The 23511-nt window shown below is 38.4% G+C and overlaps 1 protein-coding gene across 1 annotated transcript in view; it reads right to left on the bottom strand.

Annotated features, from left to right (window-relative positions):
* CAPN5 (calpain 5) overlaps nt 1-23511 on the bottom strand; it is a 153267-nt gene that overhangs the window by 9794 nt on the left and 119962 nt on the right. The window contains exons 4-11 of the mRNA XM_051987062.1: nt 20362-20570; nt 19339-19531; nt 18553-18746; nt 14426-14503; nt 12888-13083; nt 10498-10620; nt 6657-6853; nt 3560-3678 (exon numbers count right to left, since the gene is read on the bottom strand). Coding sequence (XP_051843022.1) covers nt 3560-3678; nt 6657-6853; nt 10498-10620; nt 12888-13083; nt 14426-14503; nt 18553-18746; nt 19339-19531; nt 20362-20570 — 1309 coding nt within the window. The remainder of the gene's footprint in view (nt 1-3559; nt 3679-6656; nt 6854-10497; nt 10621-12887; nt 13084-14425; nt 14504-18552; nt 18747-19338; nt 19532-20361; nt 20571-23511) is intronic.

Raw genomic sequence — 23511 nt, forward strand, 5'->3', positions numbered from 1 at the left:
AGCTACTCAGGGGGTATTCCCACCACTACTGCAAAGAGCATCCTATAGATCAAAGCCAACACCCAAGATTCCTTAGTCTTCTTCAGCAACGCAGCCTGCCATGTGTGGAGTTTATTGGAGATTCTGCAGCATCTCTTCTATGTGACTTATCAAATTTGTGCGTAAATACTGTCTCCAAATTTTTCCTTGGAATGGGCAGGTCTTAGTAGTTTAGAACTGCTCTAAATCACTCTTCATCCTCACTATTTTTTTTTTCCAGGAATGGATGTCAACTGGAAAACAGGACCAGAAATGCTTCAGCAGCTCCCCCATAGCTAGTGTTTAATTTATGACTGAGTATCATGTGGCACTACTGGTTTATGGCTTAGTCCTCCCTGATTAAATGCTTCTCCAGAGTAGAGGGTTATAATGGTACTTGCAGCATCACATGAACGAGCTTGAGTTAGTTTGGGTGTATAAGTTCCACCTCTTGCTTAAAATTCTGAAAAGAATTGATAACATCTTCACTTGTTGCATATTTGAGAGACTGAATTGGAGTTGAACCATGATTAATACCTATCTGACTTCTTCAAACTCAGTGCAATTGTTTTTGTGCAACTATTTCCTCTCAAGTCTTCATATGCAATGGATTCCTGTGACTTCACCCTTTTGACATGGCTGAAATTAGTCTGAATCCTGAGTTCTCATCTGTGCTGTTGTCTTCACTGTTGTGATCACTTTGTGCTTTATTTCTTGAGACCCACTGCCAGGACCAGTACATGGCACAAGAGAAACCCCATAACCCTCATTTAATGATTTATCCTCCAGTGCTATCAACTAGTTAAGGGTTTTTCACTCCAATGTTTTTAAACTCTTTTCTTCCATTTGGGCACATTCTGCAAAGGGATCTTTCTTTTTTTTTTTTTAATAAAAGCCTTTTATTTTTGAAACATATGGATAGATAATTTTTCAACATTGACCCTTGCAGAGCCTTGTGTTCCAAATTTTCCTCTCCTTCTCCCCACCCCTTTCCGTAGATAGAAAGCAATCCAATATATGATATACATGTTAAAATATATGTTAAATCCAAGATATGTAAACATATTTATATAATTATCTTGCTGCATAAGAAAAATCAAAAAGGAAAGAAAATGAGTAAGAAAACAAAATGCAAGCGAACAATAAAAAGGGTGAAAATGTTATGCTCCACATTCAGTTCCCACAGTCCCCTCTCTGGGTGTAGATGACTCTTCATTACAAGATCATTGGCCTCAAACATCTCATTGTTGGAAAGAGCCAGGTCCATCAGAATTGATTATCATATAGTATTATTGTTGAAGTGTACAATGATCTCCTGGCCCTGCTCATTTCACTCAGCATCAGTTCATGTCAGTCTTTCCAGGTCTCTCTGAAATCATCTTCCTGATCAGAACAATAATATTCCATAACATTCACATGCCATAACTTATTCAGCCATTCCCCAACTATGGGCATCCACTCGGGCTGGATTTTAGCGTTTTCTTCCAGAGTGATTTTCTGGCATTTAACTGCCACATACACACTGCTGATTGTAAACTCGTCTTTGCCATCGGATGCCCAAGCTATCCTTTCTGCCATGAGATACAGAGCCTCCATTCTGTTTCTTCAGTTGCACCTTCTTTACAATCAGTCAAACTTCTGATGACGTTGCCATGCTGGCCAGCTTTGTGGAGGGGCCTGACCAGGGCTCGGAGGGGCAGCGGTGCGAGCTTCTAACACTGCCATCTCCTTCCAGGGACTGCTGGGAATATGGGCCAGGGCACGTGACCAGAAGCAACAAGGCAGAAGTTGGGAAGGGAGCAGGGACGCCATGACACCACCTTCACTTTCTCCTTTCTTGAGACCTCTCTCCCTTTGCATAAAGTAGAGAGACTTGGCGCTGTCAGTGAGGCCCTAGGTGACCGTACCTCACAATGTCCCTCCCATCCCAGCTGGCCATGGTGGGGGAGCATTAATGTGGTCTCAGCCTGAGGGGGTGGGGCGGGGGCTCGGCGAGATCACCAATAGGTCTCCCTGACCCAGCTTTTCTCCTTTTGTCATCTGGAAAATGAGGGCTTCAAAGGCCCCTTAAGGAGAATCCAACCACTTCTGCACACACATCCCCAGGCTAATCTTCCAATAAATAAACCAGCCCAAACACACCGCTCCCCACCCCATCATCCTCCTATCCCTCTTTGGTATTCTAGGCAGAGCGGGGGTTCCATGCCTAGACCCATAATAGTAACAGCTCACATTTACACAGCACTTTATAATTATGAACTCATTTGATCCTCACAACCTTGGGGGTAGGTGCTATTATTATTATCCTATCCATTTTACAGATAAGGAAACTGAGGCAGGCAGCCATTAAGTGATTTGCCCAGAGTCTGGGCGTGTCTGAGGCTACATAACAGGAATAATTCTAAGAGCTAACATTTATATAATGCTCACTGTGGGTTAGGTGCTGTGCTAAGTGCTTTACAATGATTATCTAATGGGATCTTCACAACCCCCCTGGAAGGTAAGTGCTGCTGAGCAAACTGAGGCAGACAGACATTGTGACTTGCCCAATTGCACTGCCAGTATGTGCCCAAAGCTCTGTTTGAACTCATGTCTTTCTTGCCCGCTGCCTCATGTAAATATCTTCTCTTCTTCTGTCAAGCTCCAGGAAGCATCCTCTGGTCCTCTCAGCTAAAAGGGATTCTTCCTAGCGATCGTTCTCTGTTGTATTCCTCCTCCTAATTTGTATATAGTTATTTATGTACACTCCAAATCTCCCTTCTGGATTATTTGATACCCCTCCTCCAGAGCAGAGACTCGAGCAGTGACTCATGCATGGGCCAGTTCTTCCAAAGCTCCATGACTTCTTGTATTCTGAGACTCTTCCCTGACTGAGATCACAAATCCTACTCTACTTAGTATATTGTCTCCAAGAGCTGCTTTGATCTAAAATTTCATCTCCTCGTGGCCAGCCTGCCAGTGAGGAAATTCCCTAAACTCCCCTGGGATAGAAACACATTGTCTATCCTCAGCCCTATCTTAAATCGGTCCAGGCTGGCTGAGCCAGCCAGATGTGAAGGGGGCATCAATGATGTTTCACATTCTTCTATTGGTATCTTTCTCCCCTCTGTCTCCTCCTGGGAACCTGGAGGATTGGGAAGATGAGGTTTGGGGGTTATATATATATATACCATCCCTAGTGTCTACCTAGTATTTTTTGTTTTTGTTTTTAATTTTGAAACTCCTCATCTTGTCCTGACTTGGAGAGTTTACGCTGTGGTGGGGATGGGGAATTGCTTCTTGTTAGGCAGTCTAGGACATTTTGATTTCTTACTATGCTGGGGCAAAAGCTAATGTCAGAATTTGCTATGACAGCTCAGAAATCCTAAATTCAAGCAATCCATCAGCCTCAACCTCCAACACTCAGCCTATCCATATTATTCTAACTTGGACCAAACTAGAGGCCTTAAACTCAATGGGAATGGCAGAAATTACAACAATTCAAGGAAGAAGTGGAGAGGATGGAAGGCAAAGAGGGAAAAAAAAAAAAAAAACTACCTACCTTCTGAAGGGGGCTCCCTTAGCCCCTCAGCTTTGATGATATGGACCTGGGACACAACCTGAGGGTAACCGAATATTCTATTCCACCACCAATGTCGAGGCTGATCCAAGCATAATTCCCTGAGGGGAAAAGAAAAAATAGAAAGTGAGAAGAGGGAATAGGAGTGAAAAGGAGAGGAAAAAGATGAAGAAGGAGAAAAGAATCAATTTGGAGGCTTAAGGGAAGGAAGGCTAGCATAAACCAGGAGAGTAATGAGGGGATAAAAATAGAATTTAAATCCTTCCATGAAGAACTCTTCATTGGATAGCTCCATTCTTATATCACCTTTTGTGAATTACTGGAATTACCTACTACTAGTCTTCCAGAAATAGGTATTTTATATCAATTGTAATTTTGGCAGATATATACAGGGTATTCTAAAATTCTTAATGTAGTTTTAAGATTTAATATCATAAAACTGCACTAAGATTTTCATGATATAATGGGAAATAATAGTAGCATTTTTAGAGCACTCTACATTCTGCAAAGTACTTTATAAACTATCACATGTAAGGCACAAAACAAACTAGAAAGGTAGATGCTATATATCCTCATTTGACAGTTGTATAAACTGAGGTAAACAGGTTAAATGACTTGCCCAAGATCATGGAGCTAGTACATGTCTGATGCCAGATTAGTATTAGGTCTTCCTGATTCCAGGGTTAGCATTTAACCTAACTGTACTACCCAAACTTAAGCCTCATTTTCTTGATCAGTCATCCCTACTTCCCATGTGATATCTGTAAAATGAGGGATTTAGGCTAGATAATTTCATTGGTTCCTTCCAATTCTAAATTCTATTATACAGTCTATGGAGTGTTTGATAAAGTAGAAAATAAATTACACAGAAAAAAAGGCCTGCTCATTATAACAGAAAGCAATTTGGCAGAAATTAGGTTTAGACAAATGTCTTATATCCTACAATACCTTCTAAATGGAAATGCAACCTTAATATTAAAAAGCAGATTATAATTATAATATAAATGATTTTAAATCATTTTTAAATTATTTTTTTCATATACCTCACATAGCTATGGGTAGGAGATGTATTGTTAATCAAAAAGAGAAGAATCAACCCCCAAAGGTAAAATAGATAACTGATTATATGAAACTGAAAAAATTCCGCACAGACAACATTAAAATAGCTAAGATAAAAAAAAGCAGTACAATGAGTGAAAAATCTTTGTATCAAATTTCTTTGATACGGTTTTGGTACCCAAAATATAAAGACAATAATAATAATTTTGTATACATACACATAACCATATATCTCAGTAGATAAGTAATCAAAGGATATGAGTAGACATTTCTCAAAAGAACTTTATTTACAACCACATGAAAAGCTTCTCTAAATAGTAATAAGAAATTCAAATTTTAAATAATGTGAGATTTTACCTCACATCTTGGGCAAGTTGGCATAAATGTCAAAAAATTACAATGCTAATACTTTGCTTTTGAACCTTTTCAACAATCTATCAATTGTGATTTTTTTCTCTTTCAAAAAAAGATTTGTCATGTGCAATGGCTTTCTAGGAGACAGAGAATGAGGGAGGGACACTTGAAATAACTATGGTGATGTAAGAAACTGAAAATATAAACAAAAATTTATTTTAAAAAATAGTGCATTGGAGAGAGCTCTCTGCATCCAGAAGCAGGACTATGGGGACTGAATGTGGATTACAACATAGTATTTTCACCTTTTTTGTTGTTGTTTGCTTGCTTTTTGTTTTCCTTTTCATTTTTTTCTCTTTTTGATCTGATTTTTCTCATGAGGCCTGATAAATGTGGAAATATGTATAGAATAATTGCATATATTTAATATATATTGTATCATTTGCTGTCTAGGGATGGGAGTAGGGGGAAAAATTTGGAACAAAAGATTTTGCATATATTTTAAAAATAAAAAACTTATTTGAAAAAAATTTAAGTCCATTTTGGGGGAGTTGTAGAATGATAGGCATACTAATACATCATTGGTGGAGCTGTGAAATGACACAAGTGTTTTGTAAAGAAATTTGATATAAAGTGATAAAAATGTTCATAATCTTTGAATTGTAAACTATTACTGTACTTGAAGCCTAACGAAGCCAATGACAAGAAGAAAGTCACCATAAATACTAGATATTGATAACAGTACTTTTTGTATTAGTAAAAAGTTGGAAACATTAGATACATATAGTTAAGGAATAGCTAAATAAATCATGCTATGTGGATGTTCATTTATTCAAGAAACATTAAGTGTCTACTATGTGCCAGGCACTGTGCAGAGTGCTGAGGTTACAAAAAGAGGCAAAAGACAGTCCCTACTCACAAGGAACTTGCAATTTAATAGGAAATGCAATGTGCAAATAAACAAAAAAATCTAGGTACAAGAAAAAATAATGAAAAGAGAGAAAAATCTAGAATTAAGAATAAGAAGAGTTGGTTTCCTGTAAATAGTGGGATTTTATTTGGGACTTAAAGGAAACAAAGGAAATCATAGTTGAAGTGGAAGAGGTAGAACATTCCAGGTATGGGAGACAGAAAAAATGCTGGGGGCTAAGAAATGGAGTATTTTGTGGATTAGCTAGGAAGGCAATGTGACTACATGGAAGATTATGTATAGGGGAACATACAATATAATGGAAAGGTAGGAGGGAGCTGAATTATGAAGAGCTTTGCATGTAATGAATATTACTGTGCTGTAAGAAAATGTGTGTGATGAATAGAAAAGCATAACAAGTTCTCCATGAACTAAAGCAGAGCAAAGTAAGCTGAACCAAGAAGACAATATAGACAAGATTACAGCAGCAGGTCTACCATTATCTCATTTTGTGACCCAGGAGAAATACTTTTCCTTTCTCTGGGACTTGACTTCCTGATCCATAAAACGGGAATTATTACCTTTCCTATTGCATTTACTAAATAAGACACTTTGGACAAAGTTAAAAATTATACATTGTACTCAATCTATGATAATTGGGTAACTGGGAGTTACTCGGTAGGGAATAAATCAAGTTCTTTTCTTCCTGATTCTTCCCTTATCCACTTCCCTTTTCCCCCAACCTCAAGAACTTACTGGCAGGAGGCACGCACATCTGTGAAAATCCTGAGGAGGAATTCACTTGTCTGGCCTGGTTCAAAGGTGGTGGGGATGATGACATATCGACCTTCTTTCTGTTCAGTCCTCAAGAAGACACTGCGTGAATTGATATAGATGGAACCAGCTGCCCTTTCCTGTATAGTATGCATGCGGTACTTTCGGTTCGACTCCACCTGTAGAGACAATTGTGTCTGAAATTCTTTCCAACTCCCAGGTCTCCCCACATGCTAGTTTCTCCACATCATCAACTTCTGCTCCTACATTCCTCCCTGAGGTGGCCTAATAGAATAGAATTAGTATTTTTATTTATTTGGAGATCTTAGGATCCTAAAACTTTCTAACTGGTAGTAACTTAAGAACATCATCAAAAGTAACAATTTTTTTTAGAATGTACTAGCTGAAAGCAACTGTAAAACATAGAATGTCTAAACTAAGATAGACCTTTAAACATGGAATGTGAAATTCCTTACAACCAGAGGAATGCTAGTAAATATTTTAACAACCATTTCTCTGGGAGAAGGTGAGTAAAGAGAAAGAAAGTATATAAATAACACACTTTTAAGTTTAATTTAATTGTTTAATCTGCATTATTAAGATTTTCTCTATTATTTTCTTAAGTCTAGACAATCAACAAAACAGTAGATTAAGCCCTGATTTGCAGTTTGCTGGTTTTTGAGGTGCAAATACTCTCTTTAAATTTCCCAACTCAATAGAGTCAGTATGAACTAGCCCCAGCACACCTCTGTTTACAAAATCAAGAATGAGGACTGGGAAGAACTATTTGAATACAGAATACAATATTCCATAGATGGAAAGGATTTTAGAAATAGAACATTCAATCTAAAAGGGAATTTAACCCACCAAAGATCTAAGCTGGAAGGGGCTTCAGAAGGCACTTAATAGAATTCCTTCATCTGACAGATGAGGAAAAAAAGGCCAGATGGATAGTACATGACACAAGTTTATGCTATGCTTTCTGATTCCTACTTCAAGGATCCTGTTCTGATATATCACATTTACCTACACCATGACTCAAGGGTTTTTTGTTGGATGATAAAGATCAGAAGGGATGGCTATAAGAGATACAACTCAAGGAAAACCAATAGGATTTGGTAATTGATTGGATGGAAGGTATAAGAGATAGGCAATATCTGAAGGTGAGAAAAATATAACAAATCACATTTACATAAAGCTGTCTATGTTTAGCAATATGTTTTCCCCACAACAAACTTGTAAGGGAGGCAGGTAGGGCAGTGACTGTTACCTTACAGATGAGGAAATTGCACTTGCTGAAGGCTAAGTAATTAGGCCAGCGGTTCTTAACTTCGGGTGTTTGAGTTTTGTTTTTTAAAAAACATTTTAGTAACTATTGTTTGTTTTTTTGGAGGGCCTTTCTTTGTCTACTCAGCACTTAGCGCAGTGTTTAGCACCTAGGAAGTGCTACCTATATGCTAGTTATTATTGTTGTGATTATTCAAATTTATTAAGCACCTACACGGCAACTGGCATTACACTAAATACTATAGTAAGGGTTATATAAATGTTAATTATTATTTTTTATATATTAGAAACTATTAAGTACCCATAAGACACTAGATAACTGTACTAAATGTTAAATAATAGTAAGTGCTATATAAATGATACTTGTCATTATTATTATCACAATTTATTAAGCACCCACAATGTACCAAGCACTATACTAAATATTTTATTATTAGTTCATTTGGTCCTCACAACAATCCTGAGAGGTAAGTGCTATTATTATCATCCCCATTTTACAGATGAGGAAACTGAGGTACAAAGCTAAGTGACTTGCGCAGAGTCATATACCTAGTGTCTAAAGCCATATATGCACCTAAGGCTTCCTGACTTTAGGTCCGTGTTCTATCCAATGCACTTCCTGACTATGTAGACTATGCATTTAAAACCGTGTACCTGAGAAGGGTTCCATGTATTTCACCAGACTGACTATCAAAGTAGGCCATTACATAAGAAAGGGAAAGAGTCTCTGGATATCTAGCCTATGGTCATGCAATCAGATGGCTATGGTTCTGAGTGACTGAGAGGTTTCTGGTGCCCTCAATATAAATAAGGAGACTTGGAAAAGATGCAAGTTTGGGGGGAGTGGGAAGGTGAGGAGATAAGAGCAACAGTCGGAAAAAAATCATCCCTGGAGTGATAATATGGTCAAAGCTTAGCAAAGTGTTTAATGTTCATTATCTCGATCCTCACAATGATACTGGGAAGGCATGATACAGATTGTACAAGCTGTCCCAAAAGTCTTAGTGCAGATTGGAATGAAAATCACACTAAGAATTTGGGGACAACCTTATATTATAATCCTTTTACAAATGAAGACAATAAAGGTTGGATTGCACAGCTAAGAAAGGCTATATAAAAAGTACAAGAGACTTGGTTTCTGGGTAATCATTTTATTAATTATGGCTAGCAAATATTTAATAAAAGGACTGATCATTTGGCCATCTCTCTTGTACCAAAGATGGATCGTGGCAGTCTATTGACACTTACAGGCCCTTCAAAAAATGGATATTCAGTAGGCTCCTTTTCTCCAATTCACCTAGACTAAAATCTCTTTATCTTTTGATCAGATTTAAACTTTCCCAGTTGGATGGGGACTGAACAAGATTGAGGAGAAAGTTAATCCAATCTTACCATTTCTTCAGGGGCTATTTGACCTAGTAGAGAATGAGGAAGAGAAAAAAATCTTGGTTTTCCCTTATAGTAAATGGTTATTAATATAAGAGAAAAATAATAATTTTACTTAGTTGCTTGCAGAATTTGAACACAGGTCTCTATTGAGTCTATGAGCAATGATGTATATACTGCCTAAAATGTACTAATAATGATGATGATGACATCTATATAGCACTTTAAGATCTTTAAGGTCTTACTGACATCTCATTTGATCTTTACGACAACCCTGAGAAGGAGGTAGTAAAAGCATTCTTTCTCATTTTATAGATAAGAAAAACTGAGGCACTGAGAGATAAAATATGTCTTGCTAGGTCTTCTTGTTCTAAGCCAGGGTCTCTTTCCATTTCACCACCTGCGACAGTCAGATGAGAAGTCATCAAAAGCAGCGTGGCTTGTTAGACCAAAAGACAAGAGGTAGAAATCCCTAAAGACAGACCCACACTTGGCTGTGAGTTCTGGGAAACATGGGAACAGTAAGACATTGTGCTTGCATGAGATTTTCTCCCCCAGCTCCAGGGTAGAGCTCAGTCCCAAGAGCATCCTGATGCTCAGGGCTCAGAAACTTGCAGCTCACCCATTCCCTTGGGGAAGACCAGGAAATTATCATGGAAGTCGCTGTCAAAGCATTTCACAAAGAAGATAGCTGCCAGCTGACAAACCTCTGCTACAGGGAAATAGGGTCTCATTCTTATGGTAGGATCACAGGATTCAGAGAAGGAAGACACTAGAGCTTTTATAGTTCAACCTGCTCATTTTACAAAGGAAGAAACTGTGAACCAGAGAAGTGAAGTTAATTTTGCCCAAGATCACACAGTCAGTCAGTTGCACAGCATGGACTTAAACCTGGATCCTCAGAACCCAAATTCAGTGCTCTTACCATTCAAGCCAGCTCAATGCAAACCTAGAAATAAGCCATGTGGGCACCCCAATAGCCAGGAGTGAGCTGGCATCCCATTCTATGGGATTTAAGCACAGCTTAACAGCCTGAACTTCAGACTGTTCCTGGTCACCATTCTCACCTTCACAAAAAATCTTTATTCATAGATGAAAGAGGAGCCATCCCACTAGGGGAACAGGGCCTGCCTCTGGAGCCCCTGCTTACCTTGTAGATGTCAAAGCCAATGGCCAGGTTCTCAGCTTTGCCCTGCCTGCGCGTGGTCCGCTTTGTTTTCTGCTGCAGACAGATAAGCACTTCATCCCCTGGTTTCTTCACATTGAATACATACTGGGGATAAAGGGAAGACAAACAGGACTTCAGGATCATGGAGAAAGGAGCAGAGCACTTAATAGCTAGCACCACAGAGATCATCTAGTCCAACTTTAAGAATGGAAGTGAGTTCATTGAGGTATTAACAGAGCCAGGATTCAATGGGCCATTAAATTCCGAATTCAAGTTTTTTCTACTATTTTAGTGTCAAAATCATATTATCTGGGGACCCAAAATGGTATTTCTAGAAGGACAAATAGTAAATAGGTAATGATAATTAATAGTAATGATAATAGCTCAGCACCAGATCTGTTATTTCATTAATGTAGCAAAATCCCAGACTAGAAAACCCTATCTACTAATATCAGTCATTACCTTGTCTGTAACTTATGCTCTTAGAGAACTGGCCAGAACATCTGATTAGAATCATGCAGAAATGATGATGATGATGATGATGATGATGATGATGATGATGGTAACAATGACAGTAACTGATATTTAACAGCCCTTAAGAAGTTTGCAAGCAATTTCCAAACATCATTTCATTTGATTCTTATAACAATCTTGTAAAGTAGGTGCAATTATGAGGAAGTTGAGACTGAGTGACCACAAAGAGTTTGTCCATAGTCAGACAGTTGGAAAAGTAAAGTGAGAAATGTCCTGATACAGTAGAGTAGACTCTTAAAATATGGGAGCTGTAAAGCACCTTAAAAATTACAAAATTCCAATCTCCTTGTTCCAGTACTCAGGCAGAAAGTAGATGACCATTTGTCAGGTACCTTATAGTAGCAGTTCCTGCTTAAGTGTAGGTTTGATTAGTTGTTCTTTAGAGAGACTTTGAGCTCATAGTCTGTGATTCCATAAAGGAGATATATCTCTTGAGATGGGGGAAGAGGGTTGGAGGAAGAGAGGAAAGAGAAGGGAGGAAAGGGGGAGGAGAGAGAGAGGGGGGGGAGGAGAGAGGGAGGGAAGGAGAGAAGGAGTGAGAAAGATGAAGAGAGAGACAAAAGAGATAGGGGAGAGACAGAGAAACAGAATGAGGGAGGGAGAGATGCAGAAAGATAGAGATGGAAGAAGAAGGAGAGAGAGAAAATATGAGAACATAAGAATATCTGAGTTCCAGAGTAGTAGCGAAGAGTATATGGAAGAGTTTCAGTATGTTAGAGTTAGGGAAGTCAAAGTTGGTGGAGGGAAGTGGCTTGTGTAATAAAAACTGAGCTGTAGGTGTTAAATTATAATCAGAATGATATCTACTAGCTCCACTCTCATTTTATAGACAATAATGAATACCATCCAGGGATTTTGTTATCTTATACCCCATCAGGAAAAGAAGATGATCCTGGTGTCTTAAAGTAGGGATGTCATACTACAAATTGACCTAGAAAATCACAAATTAATATATCTATGTTGTGCTATATTTTTATTTATTTTTTTGAACATTTCCTAATTACATTTAAATCTAGTTCAGCCCTCACCATGGAACCAGGAAGTGGACCTATCTATCTATAAAGCTGGAAAGGTTTTAAGTATGAGTATGATGGATGGTTATTGTCCAAGAAAGAGCCTACATTAGTTTAAAGTAGCATATCACCAAATTGATCTGCAGAAGGACATATTTGGGGACTATGGTAATTATCAACAATAATCTATGAAATTATAAAAAGATATTATTGTTTGTGGAGTGTTTCAATTTATGAAATTAGATTCCTCAAATCCTAAAGGAAAGTGATAGAGTCTTTTGGAATGCTGAGTATTTTCTTCACTAGAATCCTATGAGATGGATAGTGATAACTATTAGAATCCCCATTTTAGAGATGAAGAAGCAGGCCTGAGATGAGAAAACACACAGTTAATAAACACTAGTGCTGGGACTTCTGACTCATAAATTCTGAATTCTTTGCACTTTGTCATGCTCCCGACACTTCACAAAGTCAGAAAATAGCATAAAGATGTAAGACAGTTTGCCTAAAATCATACAGCAATTTAGATGATAAACATGGAATCTGAACTCAGATCTCTTCATTCTTCATTGAGTATTGCTTTATTGATTGTACCATGTTGCCTCTTTACTCTTTTTCTTGCCCTTCCCACCCTCTCTCTCAAGGTATAGTTTGGGAGGTATGATTCATATATACAGGGTATGCCAAAAATCTGAGCTTAGAACTGCACTAGGTTCTAAGAGCACTAAGTCTGGGACATCCCATATATTTGGGACAGGAAATAAAGGGTGCTTGGAAAGGGAAGAGAGAGAATAGAGAGGTAGTGGATCCTCACTCTTATCTCACCTGGGGATTCTGGAAGAAAGTCTCCTTGTGGTTGGTACAGCCCCCAGTGCGGTTCTTCAAAGGATTCTCATGATACTTCCACTCTCCTTTGATCTTCGCCTCCTCCCAGGTTTTGTGGATGCTTAGGTAGGATGTGTTGATGATGAGACACTTGATGAGGTCCGTGAAATTTCGGCAGAGGTCTTCAAATGTCATCCTGGGCAATGAGTTTAGAGTGAGGGATGTGGCTGCCAGCATGACCAAGAAGGAGAGGGAAACAACCAATCTGGAAAGATTCTTCTAATCCCATTGGCACTAAAACCAGGGATTTAATGGAATATGGGAGAAGAAACTCTAGCCTGAAATTGATGAGAATACCAGTTCTGGTAATCCTAATGCTATCAGGGTGGAACTTAGGATAAATCACTTTCCTTGCCTGGGTCTCAGTTTTTTGAATTATTTTTAAGGAGAGAAAAAACTGAGAGAAAAGAAAACCTTAGTCATTGCCCAGATTGTCACCCATGCCTTTCTAAAGCATACTTCTTGATCACCATCTCTTCGGAATCCCAGATTTTCCTTCAAAACCCAATTGAAGAACCATCTCCTCCCTGAGACCTCTTCTGATCTCTTCAACCATTAGGATCTCTCCCACCATTCCCATCATCTAATGACCTTGTATTTTCTTTATATACATTCTATATCTATTGACATCTAGCTATATATTATATTATACATATCTATATATATTTATATTTCTGGTCTAATAGAATGGAAGTTCTTTGAGGTCAAGACATGTTTTGTTTTTATCTCTATATTCCCAGAATCTATCTAGCAGGTTGCCTAGCACAGTGCCTGCCATAGAGCATGTACTTAATAAATGTTTATTGATTGATTGACTGTTTATTGACTAATTAATCAAATGTGTTATATGGCCTTGGAGTCAGGAAACAGAGATTTCAATGTGGCTTTGCCACTTAAGCTGGGTGATCTTGAATAAGGCCTTGCTCAAGTGAGGACAGTACCTTCCTGAGGGGATCAATCAGCCTAACCATGAATAAGCTGTCACCAGGCAGGCACTATGCTAAGCAGTCCTAGGGATACAAAGAAAGGTAATATATGCAAAGTGCTTAATATAAATTTCAAAGTGCTTCAGAAATAGAGATGCTGTTGTAATTATAACTTAATGGATGTGAAAACATCCAAGAAAAGTTTTATGAGTAGAAAGATAATAATCCTCTTGAGGGAGGCCTCCCATTTATCTAGCACTTGAAATACAGGAAAACCTAGATAAAGAAACTCCATCCTAGAGAAGGAAAGGGACTCCTAGAAGTTCACACAATGAGCTTGTGGAAGATTCAGATCTACAAGTCAGGTCTTCCCTGATCTTCCCCCTCCCATTCCATGGTGTTTCCAGTACCCAGGGTCATCTTGACTTTCTATGACTCACATGGCCTTAGGTAAAAGTCTCTCCCTGTGCTCAGATCTTAACATCAAAGTCTCTCCTAAACTCTACCTCCTCACCCCTTCCCCAGCCATGTCTCCCTGTACATGAGACTTACCAGAATTCTCCATCATCCTTCACGGTCACGCCCAGCTTTTCCCTCTCGCTTTTGCTTACTTTCTGCCATTCCTCTGAACTGTGGGATATGGAAGAAATAGGGATGGGGTGGAGAAAATCAATTAGAGAGACAACAGATTTCACACCCCTCAAATTACCTGATCAGATATCGTTGGGTATTACCCTCACATGTGTGTGTCTTCCCCCTTTGCTAGATTACCAGCTCTATTGGGGGGAAACGCTGATGCCCTGCCTCTAACTCTTTTAGATATGCTCTAACTCTTAGCACAGGCTCTGCATACTGCTGGTAATGGATGCATGAGTGAATGAATTATATAGGACAAAAGACAATGAGTTCTTTGGCTTTGTTTTTTTTTTAACTGGACCTAAGATTTCATTGATAGAGAGTGCTCCAGGGAGGAAATTCTTCTACCAATGTAAAAGAGTGTATTATATACTCTTCAACTGACAATCAAGTCAATGAGCATCTGTTAAAGTCAATCAGCTTTTATTAAATACTTACTATGTGCCAACATTGTGTTAAGTGCAGAAGCAACAAAGATGGGTTAAAAAAATCACTGCTCTTGAGAAATGCAGAGTCTGATGGTGGAGACAACATGTAAATAACCATGTACACATAGGAGTGTGCTGTAATCAACTTAAACCCAGCTAAGAAAGCTGATTGTTAAATTTTCAGCATAATAATTACACCTCTGAAATTTGCTATCAAGGCCTGATTTATTTTTGCTGTTTTTTAAAATTGTCTTTAAAGTGTGATGGAAATTCTCCCCCTAAGAGCTAGTTGTAAACATTTCCCAGCACTTCTCTGTACAGAGCCTCTCATAACAGGAATAGTAAATGTCAATTACATTGGTGGGGTGTCAAGGCAACAATGTATACAGTAGTAAAAGCAGTATCTGGTACAAATCAGTCTTGCATAATACCACCTGTCTCCTGAGGTAAGATGAGTAATCATTTATTCTATGCAAGCCAAGGAAAACAGCCTAATTATTTTATTACCGTGACCACTGTTGGAAAGAAGATAGACTAATAATCTAAAATCATAAATTTTAGGATTGTAGAACCTCAGAGTTTTAGACTTAGAATTACATTTAAATTTAATTTCACTAAATTTGGCTTGACTTTTTCTTTATTACCAGAGAGGATTCTATGTGTATTTGGTGTTTTTATTGGAAAGAACTATTAAAAGACAAAAACAAAATCAATAAAAGATATTTTTAAATTATAAGATTTTAAAAGAGCATATTTAATGATAGAATATTATGAATCTATATTATTCTGCAATTCTAGAGCATCAGTATATAGTTTTAGAACCACAGCATCTTAAAAATTCTGAATTGGATAGAATTTTGGAATCACAGGACCTAGAATCATAGAATTGTAGAACTTTAGAATCATAGAATTTCAATACTAGAAGAAACTTCAGAGATCATTTGATCTAAATTCTACCTTTAACATGAATTCACTTGAACCATGTGGTAAGCTGATATGAGCTGGTAGATATAAAAACACATTTGCAAGGCTGAATTAAAAGGGAGGTCATTTTGGGTGTAGAAATTTTAAGGCAAGGTTCAGTCTTTGATTTCTTTATTTTTTCTCACACAGATAGATAGACAGACAGACAGACAGACACACACACACATTTTATTGTTGTTGGTCCTTCATTCTCAGAGAGGACCAGGACATCAGGGAGGTGAATTAGATTTAAGTGAGGGAGGATTGTGCAAGGTTAACTGCCTTATTTTCCCTTCCAGAGTCATTTGGGTCCAGTGGCAACATACATATTAGAATGAGTGGAGATGGTCCTGGATGCAATGGGAGACTTTGGTCTTTTAAAGAATCAGTTTGACTGAGACTACAGCCATTCAGTGATTAAAGCTAGGTGGCATTTGAGGCAATAAATCTTTTATTTCACCTGGTCAAAAAAAAAAATCTAAATAAATAAATCTGGGAAAGGAAGACTCTGAGGGTTTCTGGCCAAAGCAGAAATGACTGCTATTTACATTCAATGAGTCAATCAGGACCTAAACAATGACTAAGTGGGGCTTGGCTGGGGACCTATTGGTGGCCAATCAACTATTCATTGATAGATACATATGTGTATATGATATATATGTAACTGTATGTAACATGTATGTGTTTATATGCATATACATAAATTCATATTTGCTACAGATGTATGAGTTACTAAAGCATTCATTCATTAAGCCATGCTTGTTACTGTCCCACTACAGAAGGTGGCTCTTTCCCACCTTCATGTTTTTGTTCACTTAATTTTGCCACACTGGAATGTTCTCTGATGACTTTCTCTCTTTGCTAAATTCAAACAATCAGTCAACGTTTATTAAGAGCCAACTATGTGCCAGGTATTGTGTTAATCCTTGGAGATACCAAAAAAGGGAAAAGACAGTCCCTGCTCAACCTTTTAGGGCAATCTTGTTTAAATCTTCCCCTTCAGTCAACCAGACCTAATCTCTCTTTCAAGTTCCACCTTCTCATTTTTCCTGTTCTATTCCTTCCAGAGTAATTACTTCTGAAGCCATCAAACATTCACTAGTGGTCTCATATGTAATCCTAATCCTCTGTGTAAACTTAGCTTTATTTTGCACATGTGTAGTTCTATGTATTAATATTTACAGTTTTCTTTAAATCTTAAGCCTCAGTTTCTTCTTCATAAAATAAGAAAGTTGGATTAGAAGGTCCTTTCTGAAGTAGCTAGATAACATACTGGATAGAATACTGAAACTACACTCAAGAGAAGCTCCATTCAAATCTGGCCTCAGAAACTTCCTAGCTATATGATACTGAGTAAGTTCCTTAATCCTTTTTGCCTCAGTTTCCTCATCTGTAAAGTGAGCTGGGGAAGGAATGGCAAACCATTCCAGTGTCTTTGCCAAGAAAACACCAGATGGGATCATGGTGAATCAGTCATGACTGAAAAACAACTAAACAGAAACAAGGTCCTTCTTAGTTTTCCCATGTTCCATGTTTCAACCCTATGTTCCAAAGTCACTTCTTTTTCTAACACTCATATTCTGAGATTCTTTCCAGCTCTGACATTCTGTGGTTGATGCTGTTCATACCTTTCAGCTTCTAACATTCTAAGTGCTGAGGCCTCTCCCTCCCTGGTTTGTGGGTCCCACAGTATGTAGACTTGCTATGTAGTTGAACATCACATAGTTTATTCATTTACTCATCCAAATAAATGTAGTGGAAAGAACACTTTTAACTAAAGTAAGAAAGTTGCCTAGGCTCAAGTCTAACCTCCACAAGTTACTAGACATGTGGAATTGGTTTTTGAGCCTCATCGGTAATATTGGAATAATCTTTATTCTTCTCTACTTCACAAGGACATTGTGAAAAAGCCGAAATGTATATTTTTAGACATTATTTAATACCATCATTCATTCACTCAATCAACCAACAAATATTTCCCGAGTATTTAATGAACATACTGCCATCTTCAAAAAGAAGATAGAACAAAAACATCTATTTACCTGAACAGCCCCACTCCAAAGCTTCAGGTCAGACTGACATTGATATACATCTTACACAAATAACGAATTTCCAAAACAAAATCAAAGCAGAAGGGTAATTTATACAACATAATTGTCTGTTATTTATCAAATAATAATCTCATTAAAAGATTTTCCCCTACAGCTATAGTATAATCTAACATTTGCATTTTATTCAATGACAATCACTTAAAATAACCCTTTTTTTAAAAGTCTAAAATTTTTAAAACTTAACTGTAGAAGGGGATCAAATTAGGGCCAAGATCAAGGTCATGGCTCTTGAGATCAATCAGGGTCAAGACTCATTGTAAATTCAAGGCTTATTCTAGGATTAGCACTCAATTCTAGGGTTAGGATCAAGGAGCTGATGCTGGTATGTCCTTTAGCCTAATAAACACCAACTTAGAATCATGGTCAAATTGGCCTCAATCTAGACTGTGTACATGTCTTAAAAGTATTTAGAGAAATCCTCCAATTTCTTTCTTCCAGCAAAAACAACAATGCCTGACCTCAGGAAAGAGCAACAAAGAGCTCTTCCATTTCTGGGGTTAATCACTGCCCTTGCAAGCACTATCCAATGTCAAGGACTCACGTGTCACTCCAGGGACCATTCCATTCCTTCTCCCCCCAAGGATTTCGCAATCGGATCATATCTAGCTTCTCTGACTTGAAATAGGCCATCAGGCCATGGCCCAGACGAATCTTTCTCACATCCGTAATGGCGTAGGCATGACCCTTCACCAGTCCACAATCCAGCCGGGTCTCCATGTCAGATTCTGTCATTGCCTAAATGACATGGAAAGTATCAGAAGGAAGGGAGAAATCATCAGGAGGGCAACCCACTCTCTCCCTTCAACCACCAAAGATGAGGGGGTGGGGAAGCCCTGAATTTGGAGTCAAGTCCCCTGGAATTGAATCTAGGTTCCATTACTTACTATGGACTGTTATTTTGGGCAAGTCATTTTCAGTTTACTCATTAGAAGGTTGGACTAGATGACCCCAGTTACTTTTAGCTCTGACGCCTATAATATCCCTCAGTAGTGTCCTGAACAAAAAATAACAATTGATACTTGGATCCCTCTTTAAGGCTTTCAAAGGCTTTTCATTATCTTATATGATCCTCATACAAGTTTTATGAAATAGTATTACAGGTATTATTCTCATTTTACAGATAAAAATACTGAGGATCAAAGAGAGGAAGAAATTTTTTCCCCAAGTTCATACAACTAGTAAATGAAAGAGTTGAGATCATACATCAAAAACTCTTCATGAAAACTATGTGGAAGTTGTCCTTGGCAGACACTGACTCAGGCCTTAAGGGGTTAGTGATAGGTTCAGCATTCAGAGCTGGAATCTGGTTTGGCCCAAGTCCTCTCACCTTAATAGATGCACTGATGAGCCCCCCACGTGAGTGGACCTTCAGTACTCGCTCAAATAGCTGGTTCCGCAACGTTTCATCATTGGCATAATCCTCAATTGTCAGATCAATGGGCTCTGTGATACCCCCTGTGAAATCTACTAGGGCATCCGCAGTATTGCCTCCATCTAAAGCTTCATAACATCCTACTAACCTAATGGGGAGATAGGAAATAAGGAGAGAAAGAGCTATGGTCATTCCTTACAAGGTCTATAAAGGGTGGATCCTTAGTTTTATCATGTTTCACTCTCCTCATCTATAAAATAGGGATATTAATCCCAGCTTCTCTTTCTTACAGATTTGTTGTGAGAATCCACTGAAATCTCACTAAGGCAGAGAGATAGGAAAGTCATTTAACCTCTCCAGGATTCCAGGGGATTCTTTAAGACTATTAAGTTGTAGATGAGTTATTAATCTGCCTCTCAGAGGGAGAGAAGGAGGAAGGAAGAATGGAAAGAAGGAAGTGGAAAGGAAGGAAAAAAGGGGGGTAGGGAATGAAAGAGAAAGGAGGAAGGAAAGAAAGTGAGAGGGAAAGAGTGAGAGAGGGAGGGAGGAAGGAAGGAAGGTAGAAAAAGAAGGAGGGGGAGAGAAACATTGGACAAATGGACAAACTGGGACATATCTAGAGGAAGATGTCTAGGATAGGGAGGGGAGACCACATCAACCATCAGTGGGATGAAAGCACTAGGGATATTTCCCTTGGAAAAGTCTCTGAGCCAGGGGTGATGGTGCACATCTCTAATGTCTGCTCTCAGAAGCTGAGGTTAGGGGAATTGAGTTTCATTTCAATGGAGGAAATAGAATATAATGAAAAGAAAACTGGATTCTGAGTGAAAATTTGGATTGGATTTTAAATTTCTGACTTCTTCACTATGTGACTTATCTGACTGACTAATTCATTGGGACCCAAATCCCTCTTCCCTGATACAATGATCCCTTGCCCACCCCCATTCCCTACAGCTGCCCCAGCACAAGGGAACGTACTTGGCATAAGCCTTCTCAATCAGAGCACACCAAAATTCATTCTTAACATTTGAATGGCAGTAGATGAGCTGGTTATAGATCGTAGGCAGTCGGTCATCAATGACCACATCAACCCATTCTCCAAAGCGCCAAAAATGGAAATGGAACATGCCCGTATAGCTCGAAGGATCTTCGGGGTTCCATTCCTGCTCCTTCCAGTTGGGGATGACCTAGGGACAGACAAGAAACAAACCTCTTAGAAATAATCATTATAAAATAAAAATTTCTACAGAAGTTGGAAGTTTATAAAGAACTTTCTTTAACCCAGTCCTAAAAGGAGCAAGATAGATTACACACATAAATGACTTGCTCAAAGTCATGAAGTTAATGACAAAGGTAGAGTCCAAACCCAGGTCCTTTTACTCCATGAGAAGAAAGTTATAAGGAGGCAGATTTCAGCCCTAAACAATGAAGGGAATGAGTTGCATAATCAGGCAGTGAATCTCCCATAATTGTTAGTCGAATCCAATCTAACATGCATTTCTTAAGTGTCCATCATGTCCAAGACATTGTGCTAAGTGCCGAGGATACAAAGATAACAGAAAAAAATCACTGCCCTCAAGGAGTTTACATTCTACTGGCAGAAGTCTTCAGGTAGATCCTGGATGACCTCTGGCTGCAAATGACAGAGTGGACAAGAATGGCTGTTAAGGTAGGAATTGGATCAGATGATTCACCTTCCACCTCTCAGATTCTATGAACGGAACATACCTTATACATCAGAGGTATATATATCAGAGCTGCCATACTTGACCCCCAAAACTCCTCATGTAAAGTAAATCAGATTAAATGTAATTGGCAACTATTTAACAAAATAAATAAAAATACAATATAATGTTAACTTGAAGTTTTCTAAGTCAATATGCAGCCTGCAAGGATCCATTTTTATTTGAGTTTGATACCATTAGTACAGAAGACCTCTGTTTCCTTTCCTCAAGCCAGGTACCTGGGGTTTCAGGGAAGAGCTGGAATGACTGGGAGAACAGCAATGGGAATCTGGGATATGACTATCCTAAAAGGCAAGGAACCCATTGAAAAGCCAATAGTAATCTTGTCTACCAGTCTATGTGCACAGCAATCCATGATACAGTAGAAAGAGTGTGAGGTTTGAAGTCAAAGAACATGGTTTGAATCCTGGTTCCACAACTTACTAACTGTGTGACACTGGGCTAATCACCTAACTTCTCTAGGTCTCAGGGTCTTCAACTCTAAAACCAGATGGGTAGACTTACTATATGTTAGACAGCTAGGTGGCTAGGTGCTTTGCCTGGAATCAGGAAGATCCAAGTTCAAACCTGGCTTTAGATACTCATTAGCTGTGTGATGCTGGGCAAGTCACTTAACCCTGTTTGCCTCCATTTCCCCATCTTTAAATCTTAAATCTATGATCTGATGACCCTCCAGACAATCTCTCAAGACAAAGAGAGAAATTTCTTTAATCATGATAATAACAATCTAGGAGTAGCAAAAAATTGCAAAGTCGGTGTCTATAAATTAAGTAGCTAAGCAAACTCTTGTATGTGATTAAGTACTGCTGTGCAGAAAGAAATAATGGACACAATGAAACAGAGACTCATGGAAAGATTTATATGAGTTGATACAAAGTGAAGCAGACAAGAAAACAATACATGTAGCAGGCTGCTAGGTGGCTCCATAGTGCACAGAACGCTACACTTAGAATCAGGAAAACTTGATTTTAAACTTGACCTCATTCTTTTACTAGCTATGTGATTCTGGGCAAGTCACTTAACCTGTTTGCCTCAATTTCCTTATCTATAAAATAAGGATAATAATAATATCTATTTCCGAGGGTTTTTGTGAGTATCAAATAAAATAATATGTGTAAAGTACTTAGAATAGTGTCTGACACAGAATAAGTATTATATAAAAGCTCACCCCCCCCCCACTATAACCACACAAAGCAAAAGAACACCAAACACAAAACAACCAAAAAGAAATGTCATGAAATTACAAGAAATAAATGCGGCCAAAAAGATGCAAGAAGATACACTCACCTCATTTCTTTGCTGGGAAGGAGTACACAAATATGGACTTCTATCTTTATTTTCACACTTTTTCACTGTATTAATGAATTTTGCTGATTTTTTTTCTCTTTAGAAATATTTTTTGGTTATATGAGATATGAATGATACTGGGAGAAATATTGGTGATATCAATAAACAAACCAAAACCAATTAATTTGAGAAAAATTACTATGATTGTACATGTATAAGTTATATCAGATTGTTTACTGTCTTGGGAAAGGTAAGGAAGGGAAGGAAGAAGAAAAATTTGGAACTCAAAATCTTATTTTTAAAATGAATATTGATTACTTTAAAAAAATATTATTTATCCAAAAAAAGGGAACTATAATTGTAGAGAGTTGAGGAAGGACACATGAGCTGAATCCTGCTTCGACTCATTACTGGTTATATAAATGATGGAAAATGCCTTCATCTCCTCAGACCTCAGTCTTTTCCTCTGTAGAGTGGGTATGAAAGGCAGTACAATGTTGTGGTAGATAGAGAAATATCTTCTTAGACATTTTAGAGATGAAGCCATTCAGTCCCTGGGAAGGTAGATAACTTACTCTAAGTCACACAGGTAGTGAAGCAGAATTGGGAGATAAACCCAAATCCTTTAACTATGGCTTTAAGACTGTGCCATGGGCCCATCACTAGGCAGGAGTGGAGCAATGCTTTGGATGCAGGCTCTGATTCCAAATCCAGGGATTTTCCCATTTGCCAGACAGCCTTAGAGTTACTGTCATTCTCTAGTTCTGAGACCTCCTTCAGGACCAGGCGAGGGTCATTAGTGGCTAACAAGGTTCTGCACAAAGCCTGGTGAGTAGCAGAGAAGCCGATTAATGAGTCCCCAGGGCATTGTGATGAGAGGGGTGAAGAGAGAGCCAGGGGAGTTCTGCTTGTCCCAATCCTCATTTGGGCTCATGATTCTACCAAGAATCACCAAATCAATACAGAGCAGATCCTAAGGGAAGAGGACTAGAGCTGTGGGGAGGCAGGAGAGAAGAGAATCCTGGCCAAGTTCTCCTCACCAGCTTATTGTTTCCCAGGGAGCTAAATGGTACAGTGGGTCTAGATTCAGAAGACC

This window comes from Antechinus flavipes, chromosome 3, assembly GCF_016432865.1.
Source record: "Antechinus flavipes isolate AdamAnt ecotype Samford, QLD, Australia chromosome 3, AdamAnt_v2, whole genome shotgun sequence".
Lineage (NCBI taxonomy): Eukaryota > Metazoa > Chordata > Mammalia > Dasyuromorphia > Dasyuridae > Antechinus > Antechinus flavipes.